This window comes from Rattus norvegicus, chromosome 5 (genome assembly GCF_021556685.1).
Source record: "Rattus norvegicus strain SHRSP/BbbUtx chromosome 5, alternate assembly SHRSP_T2T, whole genome shotgun sequence".
In the NCBI taxonomy this organism is placed as follows: domain Eukaryota; kingdom Metazoa; phylum Chordata; class Mammalia; order Rodentia; family Muridae; genus Rattus; species Rattus norvegicus.
In genome coordinates, this window is record NC_141538.1 from 135,176,775 (window position 1) to 135,203,909 (window position 27,135).

Here is a 27,135-nt window from a genome sequence, read left to right on the forward strand (position 1 = left end):
GAATCCGGGCAGACTCCCGGGAGGAGACGCGCCACTACACCCACAGAGCGGGTGGGCTGAACCGAGAGCCGCCAGCCCTAAGAGTTGCTGTCCCTGCTCCACTCCAGCACCCGGAACCTTGAGCACGCGGAACTTCGGTGGCGGAACTCGGGCCTCGCGGACTTAGAGGGCGATGGAGCAGGCGCGCGGGCCGGGGGCCGAGGCTGACGCGCCAGAGGAGGAGGAGGGGGAGGCGCAGGAGGCCATGGCGGCTGTAGTGTCCGCTGCGGGTGGAGCGTGCCCCGCAGTCCTGCAGGTGGCCGGCCTCTACCGAGGCTTGTGTGCGGTGCGCAGCCGCGCCCTGGGGCTGGGGTTCGTGTCACCTGCACAGTTGCGCGTGTTCCCGGTGCGCCGGGGCTCGGGCCTGTCCTCCGGGGGAACAGACGGCGGTGGGGTCAGCGAGCTGGAAACTAACCCTTTCTACGACCGCTACCGCGACAAGATCCAGCAGCTGCGCAGGTGCGGTCCTGGCCGGGTTGGGGGTGGGGACTCGTGGCGTGCGGGCAGAGCTTCCGGAATGCGCTACTGTCCTGCATGGTGGGCTGGTACTGTCCCCACTATACCAATAGTTTGTTTCCAAGTTCAGAGAGACGAGGTCACTTGCCTAAGGTCACACCTCTGCAGAACCTTTGGATCATCGTCTTTGTGCTTAGTTCTCAGAACGCTCAGGAAAACTCTTAAAAGAGCCTTGTGAGGAAGGCAGCTCGGAGAAAGTTATCCCCTATCTAGAAAGGTGAAAATGAAGTCTTCGTCGAAGGCATTTGTTTGATTTGCTCAAGGTCAAAGTCAGTGGATACCTGCCCGAGAGATCAGGTTCACAGGCGCCCTGATTGCATGGACAGGAAACTGGGAGTGCTGCAAAAACATAGTGTTACTTTTGTATTGTCCATTGAACCCTTTCATTAACATAATTTGGAATCTGGAGAGAGGTAGAGGTTTGCCAGAGGTCACACAGTTGGTTAGGCTTTATCTAACCGAAACCAGAGTTCCTAAGGCTTCAGCTTCCAGAAGGTGAAACCTGGAGATGGAAGGGGCGTGGTTTAGTGGAAGAGAACTTGCTTGGTATGCACAGGACCTTGAGTTCTGTTCCCAGCACTGAAGAGTAAAAGTGTGGTAGGGCTATGGCTGTTAAGGTGAATATAGTGTGTGCCTACTTCCAGGTAGAAGGATGAAGGTAAAATGGAAAGGTGGTCTGAGAGAGTTCGGCACTATAGAAAGGCAGTTCTGAAAGGAAGCCACACGTCATGGGCTCTAAGTTCTCTGTATTTTGTCCCACTTTAATTCCACTCCCTTAAGTTCTTCGTCTTCACATGGGCGGCAGCATCCTCTAACTAGCATTTATCGATTCTAGCCTTGGAACCCTCTGCCTGTCAGTTTGTCAGGAATATAGTGAACAGCCATACTTTTTGAAGCAATGATGGAATAAACAAGTGAATATTTTTGCTCTCCTTCAAACATTAGATATTCTCAAATATTTATCATTTTTAAATAGTACTTGACCTGCAGTCCTCTCCACTATATCTCTCTGACCCTTTTACACACAAGCGTCTCCAAAGAGATGTCTCCTCACACTTAGTACTTAGCAGTTCCATTCATACCTAATCAGGAGCCAATAATGGCCTCTTTCCTTAATAGGTCATTCCCATCAACATTTTACACACTGATATTTCAGAAAGTGAGTTTTCCAGAATGCCCCATTGAATTCTTCAGTGTCCAAACTGCTCCGTGTGCCACATAAAGACTTCACACACTAGTCCCCATCACTCTCTCTAGACCAATCTGGTGCTAAAACTTCAAATAGTATGGTCTAAATCTAGCTCTAAAATAATTGGAGGAATGTGTTCCAAATATGAGAAATAACACAAAAGTACAGTCATGAAACCACCTCAGTCATTTAAGGATGTTTGAGCAGATTTTTGTTATGGTTATAATTATCAGCAGTGCTTGTGTACATATTTACAGATCTGTCTCTACAACTAGATAGTACGTTTCTTGAAGTAGGAACGGTGTATTAGCTATTTTCTATGCCAGAACTCTGCTGCCCAGGGCGCCCCTGTTTTCTATGCACTCACCATAAGCAAACTCAAATACATCTGTACTTACTAGCTGGGCTGACCCAGTCCTTCCAGATGGAAAGAAAAGATCAGCCTGTCTATATAGTAATGGAAAGAGTGACATTAAGTGTCACATCCAAACAGTTTTATGGAATAGACTGTACCCTATAATGTCTTGACTATGAAGGTCTACCAAAGGGTTAAACAAGATATCCTTGGCTCCTCACCCATAGTCTTGTGTGTCTCCCAGCCAAGTAGCTGGAGTTCTTGGATGATGTTTTCATATCTGAATACGAAACCAAGCATCCCATGGTCAGCTGCACATTCTGAAGTATTCTTAGTGACAATGGCCACCTCAGCCTAGCCTTCAAGCCTGAAGAGCATCCCCATTTTAAGATAAAAGATGAATTCTGATGTTCTGTCTGATAGGTCAGGGAGATACTCAGGTACTAAGTCTTCTTCCAAAGCATCGACTTGGAGCACAGGATCTAGGGTGGGTATAGAGGGAGACATCAAAACTTAGATATATATTCCAGTAAAACCTTAGCACCTAGTAGGCATGCTGTAGGACTCCTGCCCACAGAGGTGCCCCAGCAATGTGACTTTAAAGTATTCCTATCTTGAGTAGCTGCCAAACCTGAGAAAGCAAGCCCTACGTCACCTGAGGGAATGGCCTGCAAGAGAAAAGAGGAAGAAAACAGCGATGTGCTGCTGGTCCCTTGAGGCTTAACTTAGTTGAGTAACTGGCTTTGCTCTCCACTGTCCTGACTTTCAGGCTTCTACCCAATTCTTAACAACTGAACACAGACCCTTTAGCCTCGTGGTGCCTGTGTCTCTTCTCTGAGGAGGTAAAATGTGGCACTTCCTTATTTCAAAACCCAGAAAGGCCTGGTTGCTTTACCTTTATTTACCTTTTGTCAGGTCTGACCCAGCTGCCTTTGAGTCCCGCCTGGAGAAGCGCAGTGAGTTCCGAAAGCAGCCAGTGGGGCACTCCAAACAAAGTGATTTTATCAGGTGTGTGGAGCAGAAGGTAAGTATGGACCTTGGGGTTTGGTTGTGTCTTGTTGTATAAGTTCACTAGCCCTTACCCTTGAAGTATTCGCCAGTGACCAGAACGTCTCATCTTTACTCATTCTATGTCAGTAAATGTGTGCCCTGTTCTTGCTGGACAAGACCCTGTAGTCATGATGGAATGTGAAGGAAGGAAAAGAGAGTCTCCGCTCCTAAGAAATGTAGTCTAGGGATCAGGGTGCACATGGCACCAAGCTGTAAGGAAGCAGGGAAATATTTTCAATGGAGGTCCTGGGTTTGCTTTTTTTTTAAAAAAAAAAAACAGAGTCTCACTGTCTATCTCTGGCTGGCCTGGAACTTGCCCTGTAGACCAGGCTGGCTTTGGACTCATAGATTCTCTTGTCTCTGCCTCCTGAGAGCTGGGAGTAAAGTTGTGCACCACCACACCCAGCAAGATTTTTAGGAGGAGGAGGAGTAGTTATCTGTGTGTGTATGTCTGCATGTGAGGATGTGCACATGGCTGCAGAGGTAATTGAGTTTAAAAAGTAGAGGTAGAGTAACTTACCTGATAAGAAGATAAGCTTTTGAACCACATGCCAGCGACTGAATCATAGCTTTCAGCTACCAGCTAGGTAGTTATAGGCAAATCATGCAGCTTCTCTGTGCCTCCGTTTTGCCTATTTGTGAATTAGAAATAATAATAATACCTGCCTCACAAAGTCATGCCAAAGATTGAATGAACTAGTGCATGCTCTTCAGCACCGTCCCTAGCACATAAAAAGAGCTTGCTATATCCTTAGTCCCTGTGGTCCTTGAGCACCGGTGCTGGGGAAAGCATGTGGAAAGCTAGCAGTAATAATCTGACCACAACTCATAGGAGGAACTTTTGCATGGCTACTCAGAACACATGTCTATGTTATAACAAACAAAAACTTTTATGCAGCAGTGCTCTTGTGACGTGAAATACATTCTTCTTCTATGTTTAGTCTGGTTCTCACTCTGTCTCATCTGGAACTTAGAAGGTAACCCTCGTGAGCTCCCAGTAACCCTCCTATCTCAGCCTCCCATGTGCTCGAGTTGCAGGTGTGAGCCATCGTGCCAGGATAGTGCACTCTCACTTCTCACCTCCTAAAACATTCTGGTGACAACCCACGGAATCGGTTTTACAACATAGTTTGAAAACTTCTAATCTGGGAGGTGCACGGAACAAATTCTGGAGAGACTCGAGCCAGGCTAGACCCACTTTCAGTTGTTTCTGGCCCTTTTAGAGAGGAAGTGTATTAGCACATTTCTGTGACAGAAACAACCTTAATGAGGAAGGGTTGGTCTTTGCATATCGTTTCAGATTTGTCAGTACATCATGTCAAAGAGCATGTGGTCTCAGGACACAGAAAGAAAGAGATATAGAAAGAGACCAGAGTAAGACAGAGAGCCCTAAGAACACACCCTGACAACACACTTCCTGCAGATAGGCCCTGCAGCCTACCTTTTGTTACTACTTCTCAATATCATATTATAAACCCAACAAAGGATTCATCTGTTTATTAGGTCAGAGCCCTCGTGACCTAATCATCTCTGGCAGTACCTCACAGACTTATCCAGAGGTGTATTCCAGATCCCCTAGGCACCTCTCAGTCCAGTCAGTGTGCTATATAACAAAGGATTTTAACCATCACAAGAAGTCTATCTAATTAATAGAGAATCTGAGACCTCAGCAGGACGCTAGTGTGCTGAGGACACCTATCACTAGAAATGCAACTATCAACAGAAATAATCCATTTCAGAAAACACATCTCTCCATTTCCCCTCTAATCAGTGTCTGGTGGGGGATAGGTCAGAGGGCCAAGCACATCCTTCTAAGTGCAGGTGTAGTGTGAACTATACTGGGAGTCAGTGTCTATTAACACCCATTCTCATCTCTAGATCTCAGAATCCCAGCGGAAGGAAAACTGTCCTATCAGCAGTAACTCTAGAGCGTTAGAAACAGTGTTTTAAAGAGTGGATATGAGTGACTTCTCAGGAACAAAAGGACTTAATGAGATGGGCTACCTCCTTGCCTTGATTCATTTTCTGTCTTTCTGTCTTCCTTTCTTTCGTCCTTTCTTTTCTTTCTCTCTTTCTTTCCTTCTTTGTATAAGGAAAGTATAGTTTAATAGTCTGTCTCATCATGTATTTCAGACAGATGCCTTGGGGAAACAGCCTGTGAGCAAAGGATTCACTAAGGACAAGGTAGGTTTGTAATTAAATATAGAAATCCAAGCCTGAAGTCATACGGGACATCTATAATAAGAGACTGCAAATTTAAACATATTTATTGTGCTCAGGGAATTTTGTATAAGGCAATTTTTCCCAACAGTAGAGATGAGAGATATTTGTCTGGATTGTTGTGTCCTTGACATGACCTCTATCTTAAGTATGGGTCTAAGGATGCTAGAAGAAATTTGAAGGAAATGGGATACATTCCTTTCTATAGAAAGAAACTTTCCAAGTCAAAGCACCACACGAAGCTGTACCTTAGTGTGCAAACACAGAGCTCCGTGGTAGAACCGCAGCCAGTGTTTCTCCCTTCTTACCAGCTGCAAAGTGCTGCAGGACTCACTGGCGTGCAGGCATCTGGGGAGTGCTTGATGACCTAATAGATATTCCCCAGGAATAGAACTGTGAAGGTCTGTGTGGGAGCCGAGACTCACATTCTCTGAGCGTGAGTGGTTCTTGTACCTACTGAAGGTCTGCTTCACTGTGCTGACATTCTTTTCCACCAGGCTTTAGAGCTAAGCTGGGGTCCTTGTTGTCACCAACTGTAGATGTTAACTGCTATCTCTTTTTTCAAGACTCTCAGTTCAGTCTTCAATGTTGAGATGGTGAAGGACAAAACCGGAGAGGAAATAAAACAGGTAATGGATAAAAATGAGTAGGCAGGCTCCCTGAGATTATTTGCTCTGTGAACCAAGTCTGAGAATAGAAAAAGTCAAGACATTTTTCTTACACATTTTTCTATCCCAATAATAAATAGTCCTAAGGGACAAAAGTGATGAGTCACATAAATAACAGAGACATTAAAAAGTGTCTTTCTTTGTCTTGCTTTTATATGTCTAATGGCTTAGTTTTACCCTTTCATTTTAAGTCGTCAGAATTCTATACCTGGCCTGTACTACCTTTCCAAATAGGGTCCTGGTGGGATGGTGGTGAGCACAGCTGCCATCCAAGTAGCTTTCCTTTGCCTTATCTTAGCTGAGTGCCCTTAAGGTTCTGCTTGCCCTACAGAGAAGATAGTGTGCTGTTTAAAGCAGAGACTGTAGAGCTCGGTGGCACAGGCCTTTAATCCAAGTACTCAGGAGGCAAAGGCAGACAGATCTCTGTGAGTTCGAAGCCAGCCTGATCTACATAGTAAGTTCCAAGACAGCCAGGACTGTTGGTTACACAGAAAAATCCTGTCTCAAAAAAAAAAAAAAAAAAAAGGAAGAAGGAAAGAAGACTTTAGAAATGAGCTGCCGTTTTTAAGCCCTAGCTCTACCACTTATCTGACTGGCAAGTTAATTTCTCAGAGCCTTGGTTTCCCTACTGTAAAGTGGTAACAACTGCATTCCTACTTCTCAAACTATTTGAGAATTAAATGAGTTAACATTTGAGAAGCACTTAGAACGAATCCTGGCACAGAGTAAGTGCTGTAGCTGTCTTAAATGAAAACATACTGTGTTGGGAACTTGTTTGCAAATGTCCAGTGACAACCCCTCCCCAGCCCCCATTTTCATTTCCTTGGCCTTTGTGACCTAAGGACCTTCCATAGGCATTTCCTAGCCAGCTCTTGAAAGCCTTCGTGATCCACGCTGCCTGCTCTGTCTTTCTGTGCGCCTTGATTAGCATTGCTCACTCCTATTTATGACAGTAACTCTCGTCTCTTTAGCCTGTATGAAACTGTTCGAGGACTCCTTACACTTCCATCACATTTTAGGTTTATGTGCTAATTAGCAGTATAATATTAAAGGAATAAGAAAAACAGGCAGGCATTTTGCTTGTTGCTTCATAGGTATTTCTTCATTAAATTCTAATGTCCACCCTTCAAAGTAGATGCTGTTATTCTCAATTTAAAGACATGGGGTTAAAAAATAAATATTTATGTAAAACAATGTTCTAAACATTGGTAATTATAATTTTTTAAAAAGAAATCAATCACCTCTGAAAAAATATTCATTATTTACATCTTACAATATCGAATTTCAGTCAAGATTTAGTTCTTTGTCTAAAACTAACCAAATACCTCTCAAAAATATACAAGTTCACTTTTGTCTTTAATGATAAAATTATATGTATGTGAAAGATTTATTTTGAAATATTTTTTATAATTTAATATCAGTAAATATTTGATTTGTTTGCCTAGTTTATGTTACATATACCCATAATCATTTCTTGGACAAAAGGAAGTCACAGGTATAGAAACCTTAAGAAGTCCTGGTATAAACCAAATTCCCTCCCCCACTGCCAAGCAGCACTGAGAATTGGACCAAGACCTCATGCGTGCTAAGCACATGCTCTGCTGCTGAACTCTATCCCTAGCATCACAGGCATCTGATAGTGTTGGATCGCAGGGCATTGGCGATGGCATAGATCAATATCCTGCCTGCACAGGGCTTGAAAACTAGGGAAGGAGGTGCATTCATCCACCATAGGCTGGCCTTCCACATCAGTCACTAATCACGAACACACTGGAGGATTGGCTCAGCCATTAAGAGCACTATTTGCTCTTGCTGAGGACCAAGAGGACCGAGGTTTGATTCCTAGCATCCACTAGGTGGCTCACAACCATCTGTAACAACAGTTCCAAGAGATCAAAATCTCTCCTGACTTCTTAGGGACATAAATGTGGTACACATGCATATGTATGTGCAAGCCACATAGTCATATACAAAATAATAAAATAAAAAATGTAAATGTGTTTTTTTTAAAACAAAATGCACCATATTCTTACCCACAAGCCAGTGTGGTGGAAGCATTTCCTCAATGGAGGTTCCCTCTTCCTAAATAACTGTGTTCTGTCACATTGACATAAAACAAGCCAGCTCAGTCTCTAGAGAGATACGAAGTAGACAATTCATAGGAAAACTTCTGACTGAAATGATGAAGGAAAGCTACTTTCTGGGGGAAAATGCAGATAAACTTAGCCTTGATTATTAGAAAGAACTGGTAGGGAAGGTGGTCAGAGATAGGAAAAAGAAAACTCCAGTAAAAAAAAAAAATAGGAGTAAAAAGCCTTTACATAGAACATACCTATGCGCTGAGAGATAATACTGAAGATATTATATATAATATATTGTAAAGACAGACCCCTAGAAAAGACACCAAAATAATCCTCTTAATGTAATAAAACTATGGATGTTCTTCTTTTTCCGCTTTCTAATTTTATACTGTGTAAACCTGCTCACTACTTTTGGGTATTTACATCATGCCAGGCAGAGAGGTTGTGACCGCTCTGTATCCTAGTCAGACAGCAGATATCTGTTCCCTATATGTAGGACTTCCTGGAAGCAGAATTTTAAGAGCCATCTGTAATAAGCAATAAAAGCTAACATTATTTTAGTGTCTACTCTGCCAGTCTCAGTTCTATCAGTTCATTTAGTCTTCACACCAGTCCTATGAGGCTGGTGTCACTGCTGCTTTATCGATGTTGTCTAAAACATTTCAGTGATTTGCCCAAGGTAGAAAAGCTAGTAGATGGTCAGGGCTAGGGTTTGCGTCCCACGCCATGACTCCAGGCCCTAAACTCTGAAGGGCTTGCATTCTCTCTCTCTGAGAAGGTCCGCAGTTGGCTGGAAGGTGTGTGGGAAGAGGATAGAGAAACTGTGGAAACCTATCACAAACAAGATAAATCCTAACAACAGTAATTTCAGAGGTCATAGAAACTAGTTCTTTGACAAAGCTGATTCTGTAAAGGTTATTTTATTATATGTGTATGGGTTTTTTGCCTGTATTTATGTCTGTGCATCATCTGCATGCAGTACCTGTGGAGGCCAAGAGTGAGTGTCAGATTCCCTGGAACTGAAGTTACAGATGGTGTGAGCTGCTCTCTGGGCAGTAGGAGTTGAACCCCAGTGCTCTGCAAGCCATCTCTACAGCCCCTGTTGTTATTATCAGCTGACTGTGTGTGCGGGGGTGGGGGTGTACACATGAGTGCAGGAGCCTGCAGAGACCGAAGGTATTGGATCCCATTGGTCTCCTGGCACTGGGGTTAGAGACGGTCAGTCATGAGCTGCCTGACATGGATGCTGAGAACCAAATTCACATCCTTCAAGAGCAGTAGATGTTATTAACCATTGTTAGCCATCTCTCTAGCTCCCAGAGTTGATTTTTAAGAAATGAACAGTTTAGGGCTTGGAGAGATGATTCAGGAGTGAAGAGAACTTTCTGCTTTTCTAGAGGGTCTGCGTTCAGTTTCCAGCATCCACATAAGGTGGCTCATAACTGCCTTTAACTCCAGCTTTAGGGGATCCAACACCTCTTTTGGCTTCCAAGGGCATCTACACACATGGCACACAGAGACATAGATATCTACTCTAAATAATGAATCTTAGGAGGCTGGAGAGATGGCTCTGCGGTTAAGAGCACTGACTGCTCTTCCAGAGGTCCTGAGTTCAAATCCCAGTAACTGTATGGTGGCTCACAACCATCTGTAATGAGATCTGATGCCCTCTTCTGATGTGTCTGAAGACAGCTACAGCGTACTTACATATAATAAATAAATCTTTAGAAAAAAATGAATCTTAGAAATTCTGGTACTGAAATTTTAATCATATGCTAGTTGTAAAAACATTACAGTGGAGTTTTCCTCCCTATTATCAGATAGAATATACTCTGAGGATGAAAGCTATCCCTGTATCTTGGTATACATTGAAAAGGTAACCACATTGCCACAGGTCATTCACTTGCTTGTTTGTTTATTGCAGATTTGGCAGCAGTATTTTTCAGCAAAAGACACTGTCTACGCAGTTATTCCTGTAAGTAATTGGAGGGGAGATAGGAGTGTTTCAGTGTGAGGCCAGGGCTCCAACCCTCTCAGGCAATTGCCTTTACTTTTCCTCTGTTTATGATATCTCAGGAACTTACACTTTACAGCTCTAAGAGTTTTATTATGCCCTAAGCAACAAAGATTGGAAGCTCTATATGGTATATTTATGACTTTTGCTTTCCCTTTTTCTGGTTTAGAAATGTTTCCAAGTCTCTAACCAGAGAAGCTAGTGTAAGTTCATGATTCTGGCTGATTTCCAGATGCATTTCATTTTCATTTTCCAACCAAACTGGGGCGTCAAGACACTGCCACAGCACAGCTTCCTTCCCTTCTTGTGTGGATGGCAAATGCTGAGCTGACCTGGAGCCCTCTGGGCCTCTTCCCAGCTTTTCTCCTTAGTAAGCAGCACTTTCTTGGCTTTACCTTCTTGGAATTGTTTTAGAGGTGATTGCTGGCCATTGCTTTACCATAAGGCCTATGATTAAGAAATGACATGGCTGTCTTCTCTAGTTAAAACTATGTCTTACTCTAGACCAGACATGGTGGTGCGTACTTTTAATCCCAGTGCTTGAGAGGTAAAAACAGAGGCAAACAAATCCAGTTAGAGGCCAGCCTTGTCTATATAGCAAGTAAAAAAAGAAAGGCAGAGAGAGAGACAGACACAGAGAGATTACCTGTTACCTTAAAGTTCACTGAAGAACACAGCTGTATTCTGAGACACTTACACAACTATAAGATTCAAGAGGAGAACGCACACAGAAGAAGAGTTAGGCCAGGCCTCTGGCTGTGAGGAACTCTCTGTCCTTTGTCTGTCCTTTAACTTCTTATACATCTGTGCTCTCACCTCCATGAAGGCCACGACCTAAGCAGTCAGTGCTTGTTAGGTTTTAGATCCTTCATACCAGCCCATTGAGCAGGCCTTCTCAAGTCTCCCTTGAGTCACCCGGTTCCTTGGAGACTTTGAACATTGGAGCACTTAATCTTCACACATAATCTGTAGCAATGAGCAGCAAAGCATGCATCAGGCTTTCCTGTGGTTTCATTATAAGAATGATTTGTAAAATGATGGAACTCAAAAGCCTGTTTCATCCGTAATATAATTCTAGAATTCAGTTCTGGAAAAAAATCCAGTGTGACTATGGCTTTTCATATTTTCCTATTTGTGAGTTAATTTTATTCTTTTTTAACTTATAGAAAGAGAAGTTTGATGTGATCTGGAACCGGGCTCAGTCCTGCCCAACAGTAAGTCTGTACTGACTATATAGAATTGCTTATAAATACTACCAAATAGTCGATTTCAAACCAGTTCTTCTCATAATTAATGCTCTATTAACAGTGGTCCTCATATGCTAATCATATTGATAAGTGATATGTTTATTCTTATAAATGGCCTTTTAGCACTCTGCTATATATTAGGCCTTTTAATCTACAGTCTATATACATATGAAAAGGCACCATACAGCTAGTGTAATGATACATGCCTTTAATCCTATTCAGCCTGGTCTACATAGTAAGTTCCAGGCCAGCCTGGGCTATATAGAGAGACCCTGCCTCAATAAATAAATGAAGGAAGGAAGGATACTAGAAGGCCACTTAAGACCATAATCTTCACAACCTCCTTTAGGCTCCTAGTTTTCTTTACAGTTTTGTTAATGCTATTCTGATAATATGTGCCAGAAATAAACTAATGTTTTGATGCTGAAGTAGTGATCTACCACACGGTTCCAGGGAAAGGGAGTGAATAGCTGATGTGACAGCCAATTTGTCAGCAATGATTGTTAGGGTTTTTCTCAAACATTGCTTGCAGAAAATACCTTAGCAAATCAGAGATATATATCATACTGGTGGGCTGGATAGCAATATTGCTAAATGTCAGTTCTCAGATTTCATCTCTGATGCATTCCTTCTTAGATGGGTTGAGAAATGTGCATGGGTTTGTTATTCTATCACATAGTTAACTTCATAACTTCATCCCATAAAGCCAAGCATTATGGGATGGGGATATAACTCAGTTGGTAGGTTACTTTACCTAGCATGCACAAAATCCTAGGTTCAATTCCCAGTACCCCATCAACTGGGTATGGCAGCACATGCTTATTCCAAGTACTTGACGTAGAGGCAGGAGATTCAGGAGTCAGGTCATGCTTTGCTGTATATAAGTTTGAGGCCAGCCTGGGATACATGAGACGTTTTCTTTAAATTAAAAAAAAAAAAAAAAAAAAAAAAAAGGAAGCCAAAGGAAGGAAAGAAGGAAGGAAGAGAAAATTAAATATGCAAGCATTAAAGAAACAGAGTGCTACTAGTGATTAGACATTGAAGAAATGACTTCATTTATTCACCTGTCTGCTTGTTTTTCTGTTTCCCAGTTTCTTTGTGCACTACCAAGAAGGGATGGTTATGAGTTCTTTGTAGGACAATGGACAGGTACAGAGCTCCACTTCACTGCACTTATAAATATTCAGGTAGGTGACGTATGTCCTACAAACACATTGTAAGACTAGAAGCCCTCCCTGGGGTTGGGGTCCAGAACTCCGCTGATTCCAACAGCGCCTGCTGCGCCGAGGATGAATTGCCATCATTGCGTATTGGCTGGCTTTCTGGGCCTCAGTACCAGATGTTTGAGTCAGAACCCCTTTCTCTAGCTTCACTCTCTTTCATCTCCTTCCACAGCCTCTGTGGCATCTGTTGTATGTGTCTAAACACAAGTGGGTCATTTTAACCCTAGCTATAAGCCCATTGAGGAATGCTTCCGTGTCTTACCTTTTCCAAAGTGCTAGATGAATAGTTTTCATTTCATTAATAGTCGTTTACTTGCTTTCTTTTCTTCTTTGTTTTATTTCCAATAATAGAGTAAAAAAATAGAGCTCAAAGTACACGTGAAGCTCTTTACAAAAAGAAGTCAGTATTTTAATTCATAGTAACTAGGATTGATGTTCCATATTTGGAGCTAATATCTGTTTTTGTTTTTGTTTTTGTTTTTAAAAGCATGTATTGTTTTGGCTTTAAAGTTGAGGCAGATGGCACAGAATAAAATGAAGGACCACGCTTTTGCATTGTAGTTTTGTAACTTGCTGAGCATTTGCAGTATTACAATTTGTTTTATAATTTGCAGAATGTTAGCATTAGATGGATATTATGCAGTAGGTGTTTTATACTTGTCACTTAATCTTCTCAAATATATCATGAAGTGGCTCCTGTTACTATTTCTATCTACAGAGAAGGTGAGCTTAGGGAAGTTGGTTTGCATTACTAAGTAGTAAACTATGTTGAGTCCGGGTTGTCTGACTCCAAAATCTGTAAGCTTAAACACTGACCATTGTCTTGAGAACCCTGCAAGGTCCTATGAGAAAAGGACTGCCCCAGTGGAGTTCATAGCTAAGAATAAGAGGAGGGTAAAAGTATAAACGCACAGAGGAATTGACAGATACCAAATACAGAGTAGATGCTGACTCTAGACTAGGACTGGAAAGAGGTACAGAGGGATCCTCATACTGCATGTCTGCCCTCGTTTGCTTTCTGTTGCTGTGATAAAACACCATTCTAGAAGCAACTTCAAGAAGAAAGAGTTTATTTGGGCTTACAGTTCCAGATTGGGGCTCCGTAATGGCTGGGAGACATGACAGCAAGTAGCCAGTGCAGGAAGCTGAGAGGTCATTCTTCAACAAGCATACAGTGGATAACGCACTGGAATTGGGCGAAGGTATAAACTCTCCTGGGCGCCTCTGCCCCCAAGATGTACCTCCTCCAGCGAGGCTCCACCTCCTCAAAGTTCCAGAACTTTCCCCAAATAGCACCACCAACTGGGCAGCAAGTGTTCAGATACCTGAGTTTTAGGGTACATTTAACCATTGTAACCACCACAGTCTCTAATGTTTTCTTCCTTATATGGGTTGAGAGGTGTTTGTCTGTTTGTTATATTATCATGTATGAATTTCATAATGAACCGTCAGAAAGTCCTTCAGAAACATAATGATCAAAATAATTAGTATGTATTAGGGTTATGCCAGAGTGATCATTATGTTAGACGTGTGGTGAGAGAACTAAGAGGATGAACTGTGGAGAGTGCCTTAGCAATAGTTCAGTATGTACTTAAAGGATGCCTGCTGGAGCTCTAAAGCTGAAGCCCAAGGATCTGCTTGTAATATGGTTGTTTGCTTCTGTGCTATGTAAAGGCATTGGCTTTAAATTCAGCTTCTCTTCCTAGTCTAGACTTGAGGTCTGGTGACTTTGCTGATCATTCTTCATGAAGTTACACTTTTGTCATTTTTCTCTCCATTCTGCCCCAACCAGATAATATTTTAAAGCCACACAATAGAAATCTGGCTTGTGCACAAACTGTCCAGTGCTTGCTCTGGCTTAAAAGAGCTCAGACTTTAGAGCTGCCACAGGCAATAGATGAAATGCGCTAGTCTGTAGAAGTAGCAATTACACCAGCACATCACTTTCTTTAGAACTTCGCTTGGTAGCTGCCTGTACCATTTTGTTTTTAAATGTATGACTACAATGAAGGATTCACTGCCTTCGTAAACATTTCTGGGAAAAAAGCCAAATCTTTTCCAATTGAAGACACAAATAACACCATGAAAACTGTCAGTTCACTGTGCCTTTGCAGGCCTGACCTTGCCCCTACATACCAGTTCTCTAACTCACCAGCACCCAGGGGGCTGTTAAGAGCTAGCATTTCCTCCAGACTTTGTTGCTTTGAAATTGCAGTTCGTTGCCGTGGTGCCTTATTGAGCTTTGATAAGTGTTCCTCCATGCAGACCCGAGGGGATGCAGCAGCCAGCCAGCTGATTTTATACCACTATCCTGAACTTAAGGAAGAAAAGGGCATAGTGCTGATGACAGCAGAAATGGATTCCACATTTCTGGTAAGACTCTCCACTTGTCTCTCTGAGTTTACCGAGTAGGCCTGTAGTAGTACTCATTTCCATGCCTCAGGTTGAGATCAGGGAAAGATGCCTGTGTAGTTTGTTTTTCATGGTGGAAAACAATTTTGTCTTGCTTACATGTATCCAAGTTGAAGTACAGTTATCCACAGATAAGTAAGTGTTTTTGTTGTCAGTGGTATTTTGTTTCATTTTACTTTTTAATTGTGTGTGTGTGTACATACACTTTGAGAATGGGGCACATGGCAAGATGCCTGTGTAAGGAGTCAGAGGACAAGCTCTGGAGGTCCGTTCTCTTCCTGCCACCATCTAGCTTCCAGGGGTCAAACTCAGGTCATCTTGCAGCAAGCAACTAAACCCACTGAGCCCTGGAAATGGTTATTTTATTTCACACAGGGACTCACTATGTAGCCCTAGCTAGCCTAGAACTTGCTAAGTAGAGCAGATTGGCCTCAAACTCACAGAGATCCACCTGCCTCTGTTGGAATGCTGGGTCGAAGATGTCTGCCACCATGGCTAATGCTGAAAATCGTTTCATTCTCATTTGATCACAGCATCTTACCTGCCTTAAACTCTGTTGGAGATAAATTTTCATTTAAACTGAGATGAGGTCGTTTATAGTCATTACACTCATTTGATATAAAATATTACACATTTTATTAAGGAAGTATGTATGTGTTTGATTACGGATCATAACACAAAGTTACATATTATCTTCACCTATACCTATTAAAAATCCAGTAATACTGAAACCAAGACACATCTGGCCCTGGAGATTTCAAGTAAAATTACAGACTCATAGGTGACTTATGAAGTGTGGGATGAGCACAGAGTCTAAAGTAATCGTTGTGTCTTTATCTTCCTCTCCACTGTTCATGGCTATATAACATCCACCATGGGACTTCCTTTCCTCCTTTTCCAGTTGAACCATAGAATAGAACATCAGCCACACGCCCATAGCTGATGATGCCCATTGTTTTCCCGTGTGTTCAGGCACCAGAGACAGTTTTTTTTTTTTTTTTAAAGATTTATTTATTTATTAAGTACACTGTCTCTGTCTTCAGACAGACCAGAAAAGGGCATCAGATCTCATTACAGATGGTTGTGAGCCACCATGTGGTTGCTGGGATTTGAACTCAGGACCTCTGGAAGAGCAGCTAGTGCTCTTAACCTCTGAGCCATCTCTCCAGCCCCAGGGACAGTCTTAGGTCTGTCTAAGGCTTGCTTATTTCAGTTCCATCTGACTGACAGCAGTTGTGTAGGACGCCTTCAGAAGACTGGGCACTGTAAAGCCTCTTCCTCCATTACAGCATCCACTTATGTTTCCTCTTTGTCTTTTACCAGCTGCATAGGGAGAAAGAAATGGTTTCCCTAGACTACTGTCTCACAGCAACAGTAGTCTCCACACTGGAACACAGTGGGGACTCTGCTTCCCTGACTGTTATTCCTGCCCAGTCTTACTTCTCTGGATATTTCCTTCCTCCTAAACCATGCAACATTTAACTGGAAGACACTGATCCCAGAGTCCTACTATAATATGCATTTGCCATCAGTTGAAATAAAGGCTGCAGAAAGAGTAGTTTTGGGTGGAAAATCAAGATCTTACTTTTGAACTATTAAATCTGAGATGTCTAGTAGCTATCCATATAATGCAGTCAGGTAGATACATTAGCCTAATGTTCAGAAAAGCTGTAGTATATAGATTGTATGTAAAGCCACGGACTGAATGAATACCAAGAAAATAAATGAGGGTGCAGAAGAGAAAAGTTGTAAGAACTAAGTCCTAAAGGGATGAGGAAAGGTCAGCAAAGGAAAGTAAGGAAAATCACTAGAAATGAAGGTAAAATGTTGTAAGCAACAGGGAGGGTTTAGTCGGCCAATCTAACCTGCTTATAGGGCAAATGAAATAAAAGACTGAAGTTTTACAAGATTTATAGACATGGAAGTGTTTGGGGACCAAGAATAGTTTCAGAGAAATGGTGTGATTATAAGCATGATTAAATTTAAGAAAGATGGGAAGAGAAATTAGAAAGGGCAAACATTAACTTTTTCAAGAGAAGGAAAGTAGGGTGTTGCATGGAGGAAACAGCAGTTGGGGACAAGGTTGTCTTTTTTTTTTTTTTTAATAATTTTTTTTTTGGTTCTTTTTTTTTTTTTTTCGGAGCTGGGGACCGAACCCAGGGCCTTGCACTTCCTAGGCAAGCGCTATACCACTGAGCTAAATCCCCAACGACAAGGTTGTCTTTTGTTCTAAATATTGGATAAATAATATGGAAATCTATGGTAGGGAGAAGAATATTAGCCATCTAGGAGAAAGAAAAGGAATCATATTCTGGGTGAGCAGGTCTGGAAATGAAGGCATCTTTTACCAGGAGTTTAATAATGGGAAAGTCAGGAAATGAGGACAGAGGTGCGGGGTAGTTACATGGATAGAGGTAGTGCAGAGGTGCGGGGTATTAGAGGATAGAGGTAGTGCAGAGGTGCGGGGTAGTTACATGGATAGAGGTAGTGCAGAGGTGCGGGGTATTAGAGGATAGAGGTAGTGCAGAGGTGCGGGGTAGTTACATGGATAGAGGTAGTGCAGAGGTGCGGGGTGTTAGAGGATAGAGGTAGTGTAGAGGTGCGGGGTAGTTACATGGATAGAGGTAGTGCAGAGGTGCGGGGTAGTTGGAGGATAGAGGTAGTGCAGAGGTGCGGGGTAGTTACATGGATAGAGGTAGTGCAGAGGTGCGGTGTTAGAGGATAGAGGTAGTGCAGAGGTGCGGGGTATTAGAGGATAGAGGTAGTGCAGAGGTGCGGGGTGTTAGAGGATAGAGGTAGTGCAGAGGTGCGGGGTAGTTACATGGATAGAGGTAGTGCAGAGGTGCGGGGTGTTAGAGGATAGAGGTAGTGCAGAGGTGCAGGGTATTAGAGGATAGAGGTAGTGTAGAGGTGCGGGGTAGTTACATGGATAGAGGTAGTGCAGAGGTGCGGGGTAGTTGGAGGATAGAGGTAGTGCAGAGGTGCAGGGTAGTTACATGGATAGAGGTAGTGCAGAGGTGCGGTGTTAGAGGATAGAGGTAGTGCAGAGGTGCGGGGTGTTAGAGGATAGAGGTAGTGCAGAGGTGCGGGGTAGTTACATGGATAGAGGTAGTGCAGAGGTGCGGTGTTAGAGGATAGAGGTAGTGCAGAGGTGCGGGGTGTTAGAGGATAGAGGTAGTGCAGAGGTGCGGGGTAGTTACATGGATAGAGGTAGTGCAGAGGTGCGGGGTAGTTGGAGGATAGAGGTAGTGCAGAGGTGCGAGGTAGTTGGAGGATAGAGGTAGTGTAGAGGTGCGGGGTAGTTAGAGGATAGAGGTAGTGTAGAGGTGCGGGGTAGTTAGAGGATAGAGGTAGTGCAGAGGTGCGGGGTAGTTACATGGATAGAGGTAGTGTAGAGGTGCGGGGTAGTTAGAGGATAGAGGTAGTGCAGAGGTGCGGGGTTGTTAGAGGATAGAGGTAGTGCAGAGGTGCGGGGTTGTTAGAGGATAGAGGTAGTGTAGAGGTGCGGGATGTTAGAGGATAGAGGTAGTGCAGAGGTGCGGTGTTAGAGGATAGAGGTAGTGCAGAGGTGTGGGGTAGTTACATGGATAGAGGTAGTGTAGAGGTGCGGGGTATTAGAGGATAGAGGTAGTGCAGAGGTGCGGTGTTGTTAGAGGATAGAGGTAGTGCAGAGGTGCGGGGTAGTTAGAAGATAGAGGTAGTGCAGAGGTGCGGGGTAGTTAGAGGATAGAGGTAGTGCAGAGGTGCGGGGTAGTTGGAGGATAGAGGTAGTGCAGAGGTGCGGGGTAGTTAGAGGATAGAGGTAGTGCAGAGGTGCGGGGTTGTTAGAGGATAGAGGTAGTGCAGAGGTGCGGGGTAGTTAGAGGATAGAGGTAGTGCAGAGGTGCGGGTAGTTACATGGATAGAGGTAGTGCAGAGGTGCGGGGTATTAGAGGATAGAGGTAGTGCAGAGGTGCGGGGTAGTTAGAGGATAGAGGTAGTGCAGAGGTGCGGGGTATTAGAGGATAGAGGTAGTGCAGAGGTGCGGGGTAGTTACATGGATAGAGGTAGTGCAGAGGTGCGGGGTATTAGAGGATAGAGGTAGTGCAGAGGTGCGGGGTATTAGAGGATAGAGGTAGTGCAGAGGTGCGGGGTATTAGAGGATAGAGGTAGTGCAGAGGTGCGGGGTAGTTGGAGGATAGAGGTAGTGCAGAGGTGCGGGGTAGTTACATGGATAGAGGTAGTGCAGAGGTGCGGGGTATTAGAGGATAGAGGTAGTGCAGAGGTGCGGGGTATTAGAGGATAGAGGTAGTGCAGAGGTGCGGGGTAGTTACATGGATAGAGGTAGTGCAGAGGTGCGGGGTAGTTACATGGATAGAGGTAGTGCAGAGGTGCGGTGTTAGAGGATAGAGGTAGTGCAGAGGTGGGGGTAGTTACATGGATAGAGGTAGTGCAGAGATGCGGGGTATTAGAGGATAGAGGTAGTGCAGAGGTGCGGGGTAGTTAGAGGATAGAGGTAGTGTAGAGGTGCGGGGTATTAGAGGATAGAGGTAGTGCAGAGGTGCGGGGTAGTTACATGGATAGAGGTAGTGCAGAGGTGTGGGGTATTAGAGGATAGAGGTAGTGCAGAGGTGCGGGGTATTAGAGGATAGAGGTAGTGCAGAGGTGCGGGGTAGTTGGAGGATAGAGGTAGTGCAGAGGTGCGGGGTAGTTACATGGATAGAGGTAGTGCAGAGGTGCGGGGTATTAGAGGATAGAGGTAGTGCAGAGGTGCGGGGTATTAGAGGATAGAGGTAGTGCAGAGGTGCGGGGTATTAGCGGATAGAGGTAGTGCAGAGGTGCGGGGTAGTTACATGGATAGAGGTAGTGCAGAGGTGCGGTGTTAGAGGATAGAGGTAGTGCAGAGGTGGGGGTAGTTACATGGATAGAGGTAGTGCAGAGATGCGGGGTATTAGAGGATAGAGGTAGTGCAGAGGTGGGGGGTTGTTAGAGGATAGAGGTAGTGCAGAGGTGCGGGGTAGTTACATGGATAGAGGTAGTGCAGAGGTGCGGGGTATTAGAGGATAGAGGTAGTGCAGAGGTGCGGGGTATTAGAGGATAGAGGTAGTGCAGAGGTGCGGGGTAGTTACATGGATAGAGGTAGTGCAGAGGTGCGGGGTATTAGAGGATAGAGGTAGTGCAGAGGTGCGGGGTAGTTGGAGGATAGAGGTAGTGCAGAGGTGCGGGGTAGTTACATGGATAGAGGTAGTGTAGAGGTGCGGGGTATTAGAGGATAGAGGTAGTGCAGAGGTGCGGGGTATTAGAGGATAGAGGTAGTGCAGAGGTGCGGGGTAGTTACATGGATAGAGGTAGTGCAGAGGTGCGGGGTAGTTACATGGATAGAGGTAGTGCAGAGGTGCGGGGTATTAGAGGGTAGAGGTAGTGCAGAGGTGCGGGGTATTAGAGGATAGAGGTAGTGCAGAGGTGCGGGGTAGTTACATGGATAAAGGTAGTGCAGAGGTGCGGGGTAGTTAGAGGATAGAGGTAGTGCAGAGGTGCGGGGTGTTAGAGGATAGAGGTAGTGCAGAGGTGCGGTGTTAGAGGATAGAGGTAGTGCAGAGGTGCGGGGTATTAGAGGATAGAGGTAGTGCAGAGGTGCGGTGTTAGAGGATAGAGGTAGTGCAGAGGTGCGGGGTGTTAGAGGATAGAGGTAGTGCAGAGGTGCGGGGTGTTAGAGGATAGAGGTAGTGCAGAGGTGCGGTGTTAGAGGATAGAGGTAGTGCAGAGGTGCGGGGTATTAGAGGATAGAGGTAGTGCAGAGGTGCGGTGTTAGAGGATAGAGGTAGTGCAGAGGTGCGGGGTGTTAGAGGATAGAGGTAGTGCAGAGATGCGGGGTATTAGAGGATAGAGGTAGTGCAGAGGTGGGGGGTATTAGAGGATAGAGGTAGTGCAGAGGTGGGGGGTATTAGAGGATAGAGGTAGTGCAGAGGTGCGGTGTTAGAGGATAGAGGTAGTGCAGAGGTGCGGTGTTAGAGGATAGAGGTAGTGCAGAGGTGGGGGGTATTAGAGGATAGAGGTAGTGCAGAGGTGGGGGGTTGTTAGAGGATAGAGGTAGTGCAGAGGTGCGGGGTAGTTACATGGATAGAGGTAGTGCAGAGGTGCGGGGTATTAGAGGATAGAGGTAGTGCAGAGGTGCGGGGTAGTTACATGGATAGAGGTAGTGCAGAGGTGCGGGGTAGTTACATGGATAGAGGTAGTGCAGAGGTGCGGGGTGTTAGAGGATAGAGGTAGTGCAGAGGTGCGGTGTTAGAGGATAGAGGTAGTGCAGAGGTGCGGGGTATTAGAGGATAGAGGTAGTGCAGAGGTGCAGGGTATTAGAGGATAGAGGTAGTGCAGAGGTGCGGGGTAGTTAGAGGATAGAGGTAGTGGCAGCTTGCAGAAGTTCTTGCCAAGTTGTTTTGTTTTGTTTATGTAAAGAAAAGCCATCAGTTCAGGGTAAACATAGCATGGGGTTAGATATTTGAGTCAAAAAGAGATAGTATGCCAGACCTTTAATCCCAGTACTGAGGAGGAAGAGACAGGTGGGTCTAAGACCAGAGAATAAAGCTGAGTAAAAAGGAAAATGAAAAGGTAAGACACCAAGAACAGTGAACTTGAGTTGCAGATGTCTCAGATGATCCTGGACAGGACGTCATCATTGATGGCAAAGTGTGTGCTCTAAATGTGACACAGAGGCTGTACTGTGCACTTAAACTGGTGTTGGCTATGCTTAAATGAACCCTACAGGTAGATCACAGGAGACTTTTTCTTGGTTTGTTCTGTCTCACCACTTCACTCTGATAGTCTCAGACTGATGCAGTCTATCATTAAGGTTTGGAGGGGTTGTTTTGTTTGGTGGGGGCTTGGAGTTTTTTTGTTGGTGGTGGTGGTGGTGACTTTTTGGCTTCATTTGATGACATACCAGATAATACTTTTCCTTGTATAAACCACATTGACTGTGATATCCCAGCATACATGGCTCAGCAGATAAAGCTACTATCACCAAGCCTGATGAGCTGAGTTCAGTCCCCAGGACTCACATAGTAAGAGAAAAGAGCTAACTCTTGGAACTTGCTCTCTGACCTCCATTGGATGAGCCATGGCACAGCTGCTCACATACATAGACACATAATAAATTCATAAGGGAAATGTAATTTTAAAAGATGTGCTTTATTATTTTTAGTCATGTGTGTATATGTAGGCCTGAGTGGGAGTATGTGCATGTGAGTGCAGGTGTTCTCAGTGGCCAGAGGCGTTGGATATCCCAAGAGCTGGAGTTGCTTGTAGTTTGAGCCACCAGACCTGGATGCTGGAAATTGAACTCAGGAATAACACATGTTCTTAACCACAGCCCACCTCTCCAGCCCCAATTTAAAAGTAAAAGGTTTAAATGGATGCTCTGTAGAAGAAATACAGTATACAAAGACAAGAAGCACAGCCATGGTTTTTATAAACTTATCCACATCATTTTATAACTACATATGGCAGACTTTTCTCCCAATGCTAAGAATTCAACATAGGCCTGGCATTTGCCAAGGCAAGTCCTTTATCACAGAGTTAAGTCCCGGCCCACACAACATATTTTGGGTAGTAATTTAAGTGTATTTTTTCCCCTATATTTGGGTGAGGTACTTTTGTCTGTAAAAGCATGGTAATAATAGACAAATATTTCTGGCCAGCTAGAACTGTAGAGTATGTAGAAAGCAGTAGTTCCTTCAGTCAAGTGTTTCTTCCTTTCACTCCATTTACTGTTATTGTATGTGTGTGTGCACATGATGGGAGGAATTCTAACCACAAAGCATGTATATGGAGATCAGAGGACAGCTTTGTTAAGTCAGTTCTCTCCATCCATCTTTCCTTGAGCTCCAGGGATCAAGCTCAGGCCTAAGGGAAGCGCCTTTACCAGCTAAGCTATCAGCAGCCCTCAGTTAATTCTTCCATTAGGTCCTAAGGACATTACCCGTGCATCCCCTATACCCCCCCTGTCATGCTGCTCACCGTTTCCTTACGATGCCCTTTCTGTGCCTTGGGAATGATCATAAATGGTTACATAACAGACTGCTCCACGTTGTGGTGGACTACAGTGACGAGCTTTACCTCACAGCTTCTGTGGAACAGGGTGTTCCTGGCTCCAATCTCGTGAGGTTGCTGTCAAGATGTCACTAGGACTACAGTCACCTGAAGGCTGACTGGGCTTTAGAGTCCCCTTGTTACCTGTACACATTGGCTCTTCTTTGGGGCTACTTGAATGTCCTCATGATATGGCAGCTTTCCCCAGAACAAGTGATTCAAGATATATTCTTTTATGTTCTAATAGCAAGAGCCATTCCCAATCATTTCCCCATAGTCTAGCTGCTAGAAGCAACTCATTAAGTACAGCCTCACACTAGGAATGGAGATTGAACTCTACCAAAGGAGGAAGGACCATGATAATTGTGGACATTTTAAATCATCACAACTGGCTTTGCCATGTTTTCCTGACTGGGGTGCTGTCAAGAACAAGATAACAGGTTGTATTCAAGTATGTCTAATTAGTCAATAACTTAGTACTTGCAAACTTATTCTTAGTGCTAGGTAACTCTTACCCCTCTTGCCAGGATGTAGGTAATGGTTATTTAGGAACTAAACTGAGACATTGTGAACATTTGAACTAACTTATCAGCAAAGGTCATGTATAGGAACATAAAATAAGTCATGATGTCTGTATCTTTGAAGAATTTATATTAGAGAATCCAGACCAAAAACTGACTAATATAAGAGAAGATGCTGACAGTGGTAAATAAGATGCCTTGGTTCCGTGGAAGGAAAATCTACCCAAGACGTGAGAGGTCAGGGAGCCAGGGAAGTTTTCCAGGAGCAGTGACTCCGCCACAGAACTCAGGCACACAGCTTCGGGGCTGTGCAGGGGGTGCCTCACTGCTCTCGTTGCCTTGCAGAACGTTGCCGAGGCGCAGTGCATCGCCAATCAGGTTCAGCTCTTCTACGCCACTGATCGGAAGGAGATCTATGGGCTAGTAGAGACCTTTAACTTCAGACCAAATGAGTTCAAATATATGTCTGTCATCGCTGAATTGGAGCAAAGTGGACTTGGAGCAGAACTGAAATGTGCCCAGACCCAAGATAAGACTTAGAGATATCTGGATTGGCCCTTCACAGTGCTGACTCAGTCCTGGATAGCCTGAAGCCCACTCACGCCCTTGAATTCCAGAGCTCAGCATCTGCAGCAAGCAGTCTGTCAAGAGTTACTGTGTGTGCAAGAAGTGATTGTGGACCTGAACCCTACTACTTGATATTCAGGAACAAAGATATACAAATATTCTGATAATTACCTCTCAGCATAAGGGTTCCTGTTCAGTGTTTCTGGCCTTTAGAATGAGAAACATTCAGAGATGCATATGACTATTGGCTGGGTTTTATTTCGTGTAATAGTGCAGTTGCATTCTGGCCGTTTTGACCTCATAGCTCCCAGTTCTGCGTCTTCATAATTGTATGTAGCAATAAGCTTGAAGATCCTAGAGATGTTGGCTTTATGGACTCTTTCCATGCACCAGTGAGCTGGCTAAAACCATAACCCAAAAATCTGGCCAGACTCTAATACAGCCAGCGATTCTCACCAGAATAAAGACTTGTAGATGCCCCTCCAGAGTTGCCTTCAATGTAACTCAGTGAATTACGGGTATACTCAAATAGACAGGTACAGTGCCTGCATACTGTTAAACTTTAGCTTATGGCCCTACTCCCTGAACTCCGCCTGTGAGAAGCCAATGAATCACTACAGTGTAAATAAAACCTTTTTCTAAGGAGATCATTAGATTTGCATGATTAAAAAAATAAGTGTAATGTGAATGTGGGTTCAAATGTTCCCAGATTGGACATAGGGAATGCAGCAATAAAATAAGTCTCGTTTTCAGTTCCTGTTACACAGAATAGTGGAAACTAAGCTTTATACTGTTGGTGGCATCCATGTCGTGGGTTAATTTTATCAGAACTTGTCTTGAGGCTCAGTGATTTCTTGAAACACCAGAAATAAGCAAGTTATTCCCCAGCACCAGAAGCACATGTCGCTTTGTGGCTCCAAGTTCATTGGTGAAAAAGGATGGTAGGTCCATACCAAAGCCCTGGGTGTCCCCCAGCATTATTGGCTCTCCCTGTACCACACCTGTCATTTGGTCTTAATCTGCCACCAACTGATCTTGTTGGATGCCACCAAATACCGTGAGTAGAAACTTAAGTAGTGTTTTCAATTTATTGTATATGTTCTTCATTACGGTTGTTTTGTTTTGTTTTGTTTTGTTTTTTAGGGTAGGCCTCTCCCAAAGCGTTTTAAGTAGGGGTGGTAGTTTGAATAAAAATGACCTCCGTAGGGTCATGTATTTGAATGTTTAGTTGCCAGGGAGTAGAACCATTTGAAGGTGTGTGTGTGTGTGTGTGTGTGTGTGTGTGTGTGTGTGTGTGTGTGTGTGTGTGTGTGTGTCTGTCTGTCTGTGTGTCTGTCTGTCTGTCTGTCTGCCTGCCTGCCTGCCTGCCTGCCTGCCTGCCTGCACCTGCTTGTGGTCCGGATGTATCTCTCAGCTATTTCTCCAGTACCATGCCTGCCTGCTGCCATGCTGTCTGCCATGATGGTAGTGGACTACGCCTCTGAAACCGTAAGCTAGCCTCCAATTAAATGCTTTCTTTTGTAAGAGCGGCCTTGGTCATGGGATCTCTTCACAGTAATAGAACAGTGACTAAGGAGGCTTGGCCATCCCATTCTTTTCTGAAGCGAGAAACATAATGTTTACTTAACTGAAGAAGCTGTGCTGTATTTTGGGCTTTTCTAAAGGTTAAGTTCATCTCTAATGCAGCTTCTAGACCCCACTATGGTCTCAAGTGCGCATTTTGAGAAATTTGAGTCCTATCAACCCTGCCATTTTCCTTAAATGCCTTTCAAGCTTCTGACTGATATATGTGCCAAGATTCTTAGGCATTTGGTAGGGTTGTTTTTGTGGGTGTCCATTTATGTCTGTTTTCTCTCCAGATAGACCCAGTTCTTAGCCATAGAACATTTCCATGATGCCTCCACTAGATGGTAAAAACATGAGAGAAAAAAAGAACTAACCATTTATTTCATAGTTCTTCCCAGCTTTGCCCTCAGTCCCATCTTGCCAAAGAAGGACGATGCTTCCACTGGTAATTATAGCAGACATGACTAAAGTACCATCTGAATGTTGCTAATATTTATTTTACTAAAGAGAGCTAGCAAATAATAAGTGAAAATCCCAGCAGTTAGTCTATACATTTGTTCCCTGACTCCCGAATGGTGTTTCTAAGATGGTGGTAGGCTTTGAAGCTTGTTGAATTGGTTCAGATATCACCGTTACTTTCATTAGCTTGTTAATGACTAATTACTTTAAGTCTTACTTTTCTTCTGAACATGAGGATGATCTCTACCTCATAGGATCATTGTGAGACTCCAGTTAGCTTATATACAGAGTAAGTGGATCTAGTCCATGCCGAGTTCCTTCCTCTCCTTCACTTCTCTGCTTCATTAAAGACCAATACAGGGTCCCGAATTATATTCGGGCCCTGAGTTCAGTTCCCAGCACCAGACAGGAAGGAAGTTAAGTCAGCATTTCAGATGTACAGACCACTCTTCCTTTCCACTTAAACAAGTTCTAACTCACTGATTCTTAACCTGAGATACAGTGGAATCACTTCAGAGCTCTTTAAAATGCAGTTCCGGGGCCCTGACCTGCTGAATCAACTCGTCCCAGTGCCGAACAAAGCACTGGGAACCTACATTTTAGTATGCGTTGTAGCTAACTCTGATGTAGGTGAGTGGTGAGCAAACCATTGCCTTACCTGTTCCTTATAGAAGTGTCCACTAGATGGGTCTTTCTCACCTGCAGACATTCACATGGGATTTAGATTCTCTGTTCTCTGTCTTCCTGATAATCCCCATTCCTGATAGTTCCAGTGTGCCCCACTTACAGTGTATTATATTTTCTTGGGTGTGTTTACCCCACTAGACTGTGAGCTCCTTGCGAGTCAGGATGTATCTTTATTCTCAGTGCCAGAGACATGACCTGAACCACAGAAGAAACTCAACTGTTGAACAAATAAATGATACAGATTTTAACCACAA

At 44.0% G+C, this 27,135-nt stretch overlaps 1 protein-coding gene across 3 annotated transcripts; it reads left to right on the forward strand.

Moving 5' to 3' along the window:
• Nucleotides 1-27,135, forward strand: Atpaf1 (ATP synthase mitochondrial F1 complex assembly factor 1). 3 transcript variants are annotated; one of them, NM_001107959.2, is given in 10 exon segments: nucleotides 6-498; nucleotides 3,015-3,123; nucleotides 5,283-5,333; nucleotides 5,936-5,998; nucleotides 10,043-10,093; nucleotides 11,299-11,346; nucleotides 12,471-12,566; nucleotides 14,868-14,975; nucleotides 23,948-25,509; nucleotides 25,550-26,134. In NM_001107959.2, coding segments are annotated over 9 exon segments (1,047 nt in total). In that variant the 5' UTR covers nucleotides 6-172; the 3' UTR covers nucleotides 24,143-25,509; nucleotides 25,550-26,134.

What these genes read in the sequence shown, in the direction of transcription:
- Atpaf1 (XM_087549226.1), top strand. Translation starts at nt 173, where the DNA reads ATGGAGCAGGCGCGCGGGCCGGGGGCCGAGGCTGACGCGCCAGAGGAG. An exon ending in AAGGATTCACTAAGGACAAG is followed by an intron (nt 5,334 to 5,935) that starts GTAGGTTTGTAA and finishes TCTTTTTTCAAG; the next exon opens with ACTCTCAGTTCAGTCTTCAA. An exon ending in CTGCACTTATAAATATTCAG is followed by an intron (nt 12,567 to 14,867) that starts GTAGGTGACGTA and finishes TCCTCCATGCAG; the next exon opens with ACCCGAGGGGATGCAGCAGC.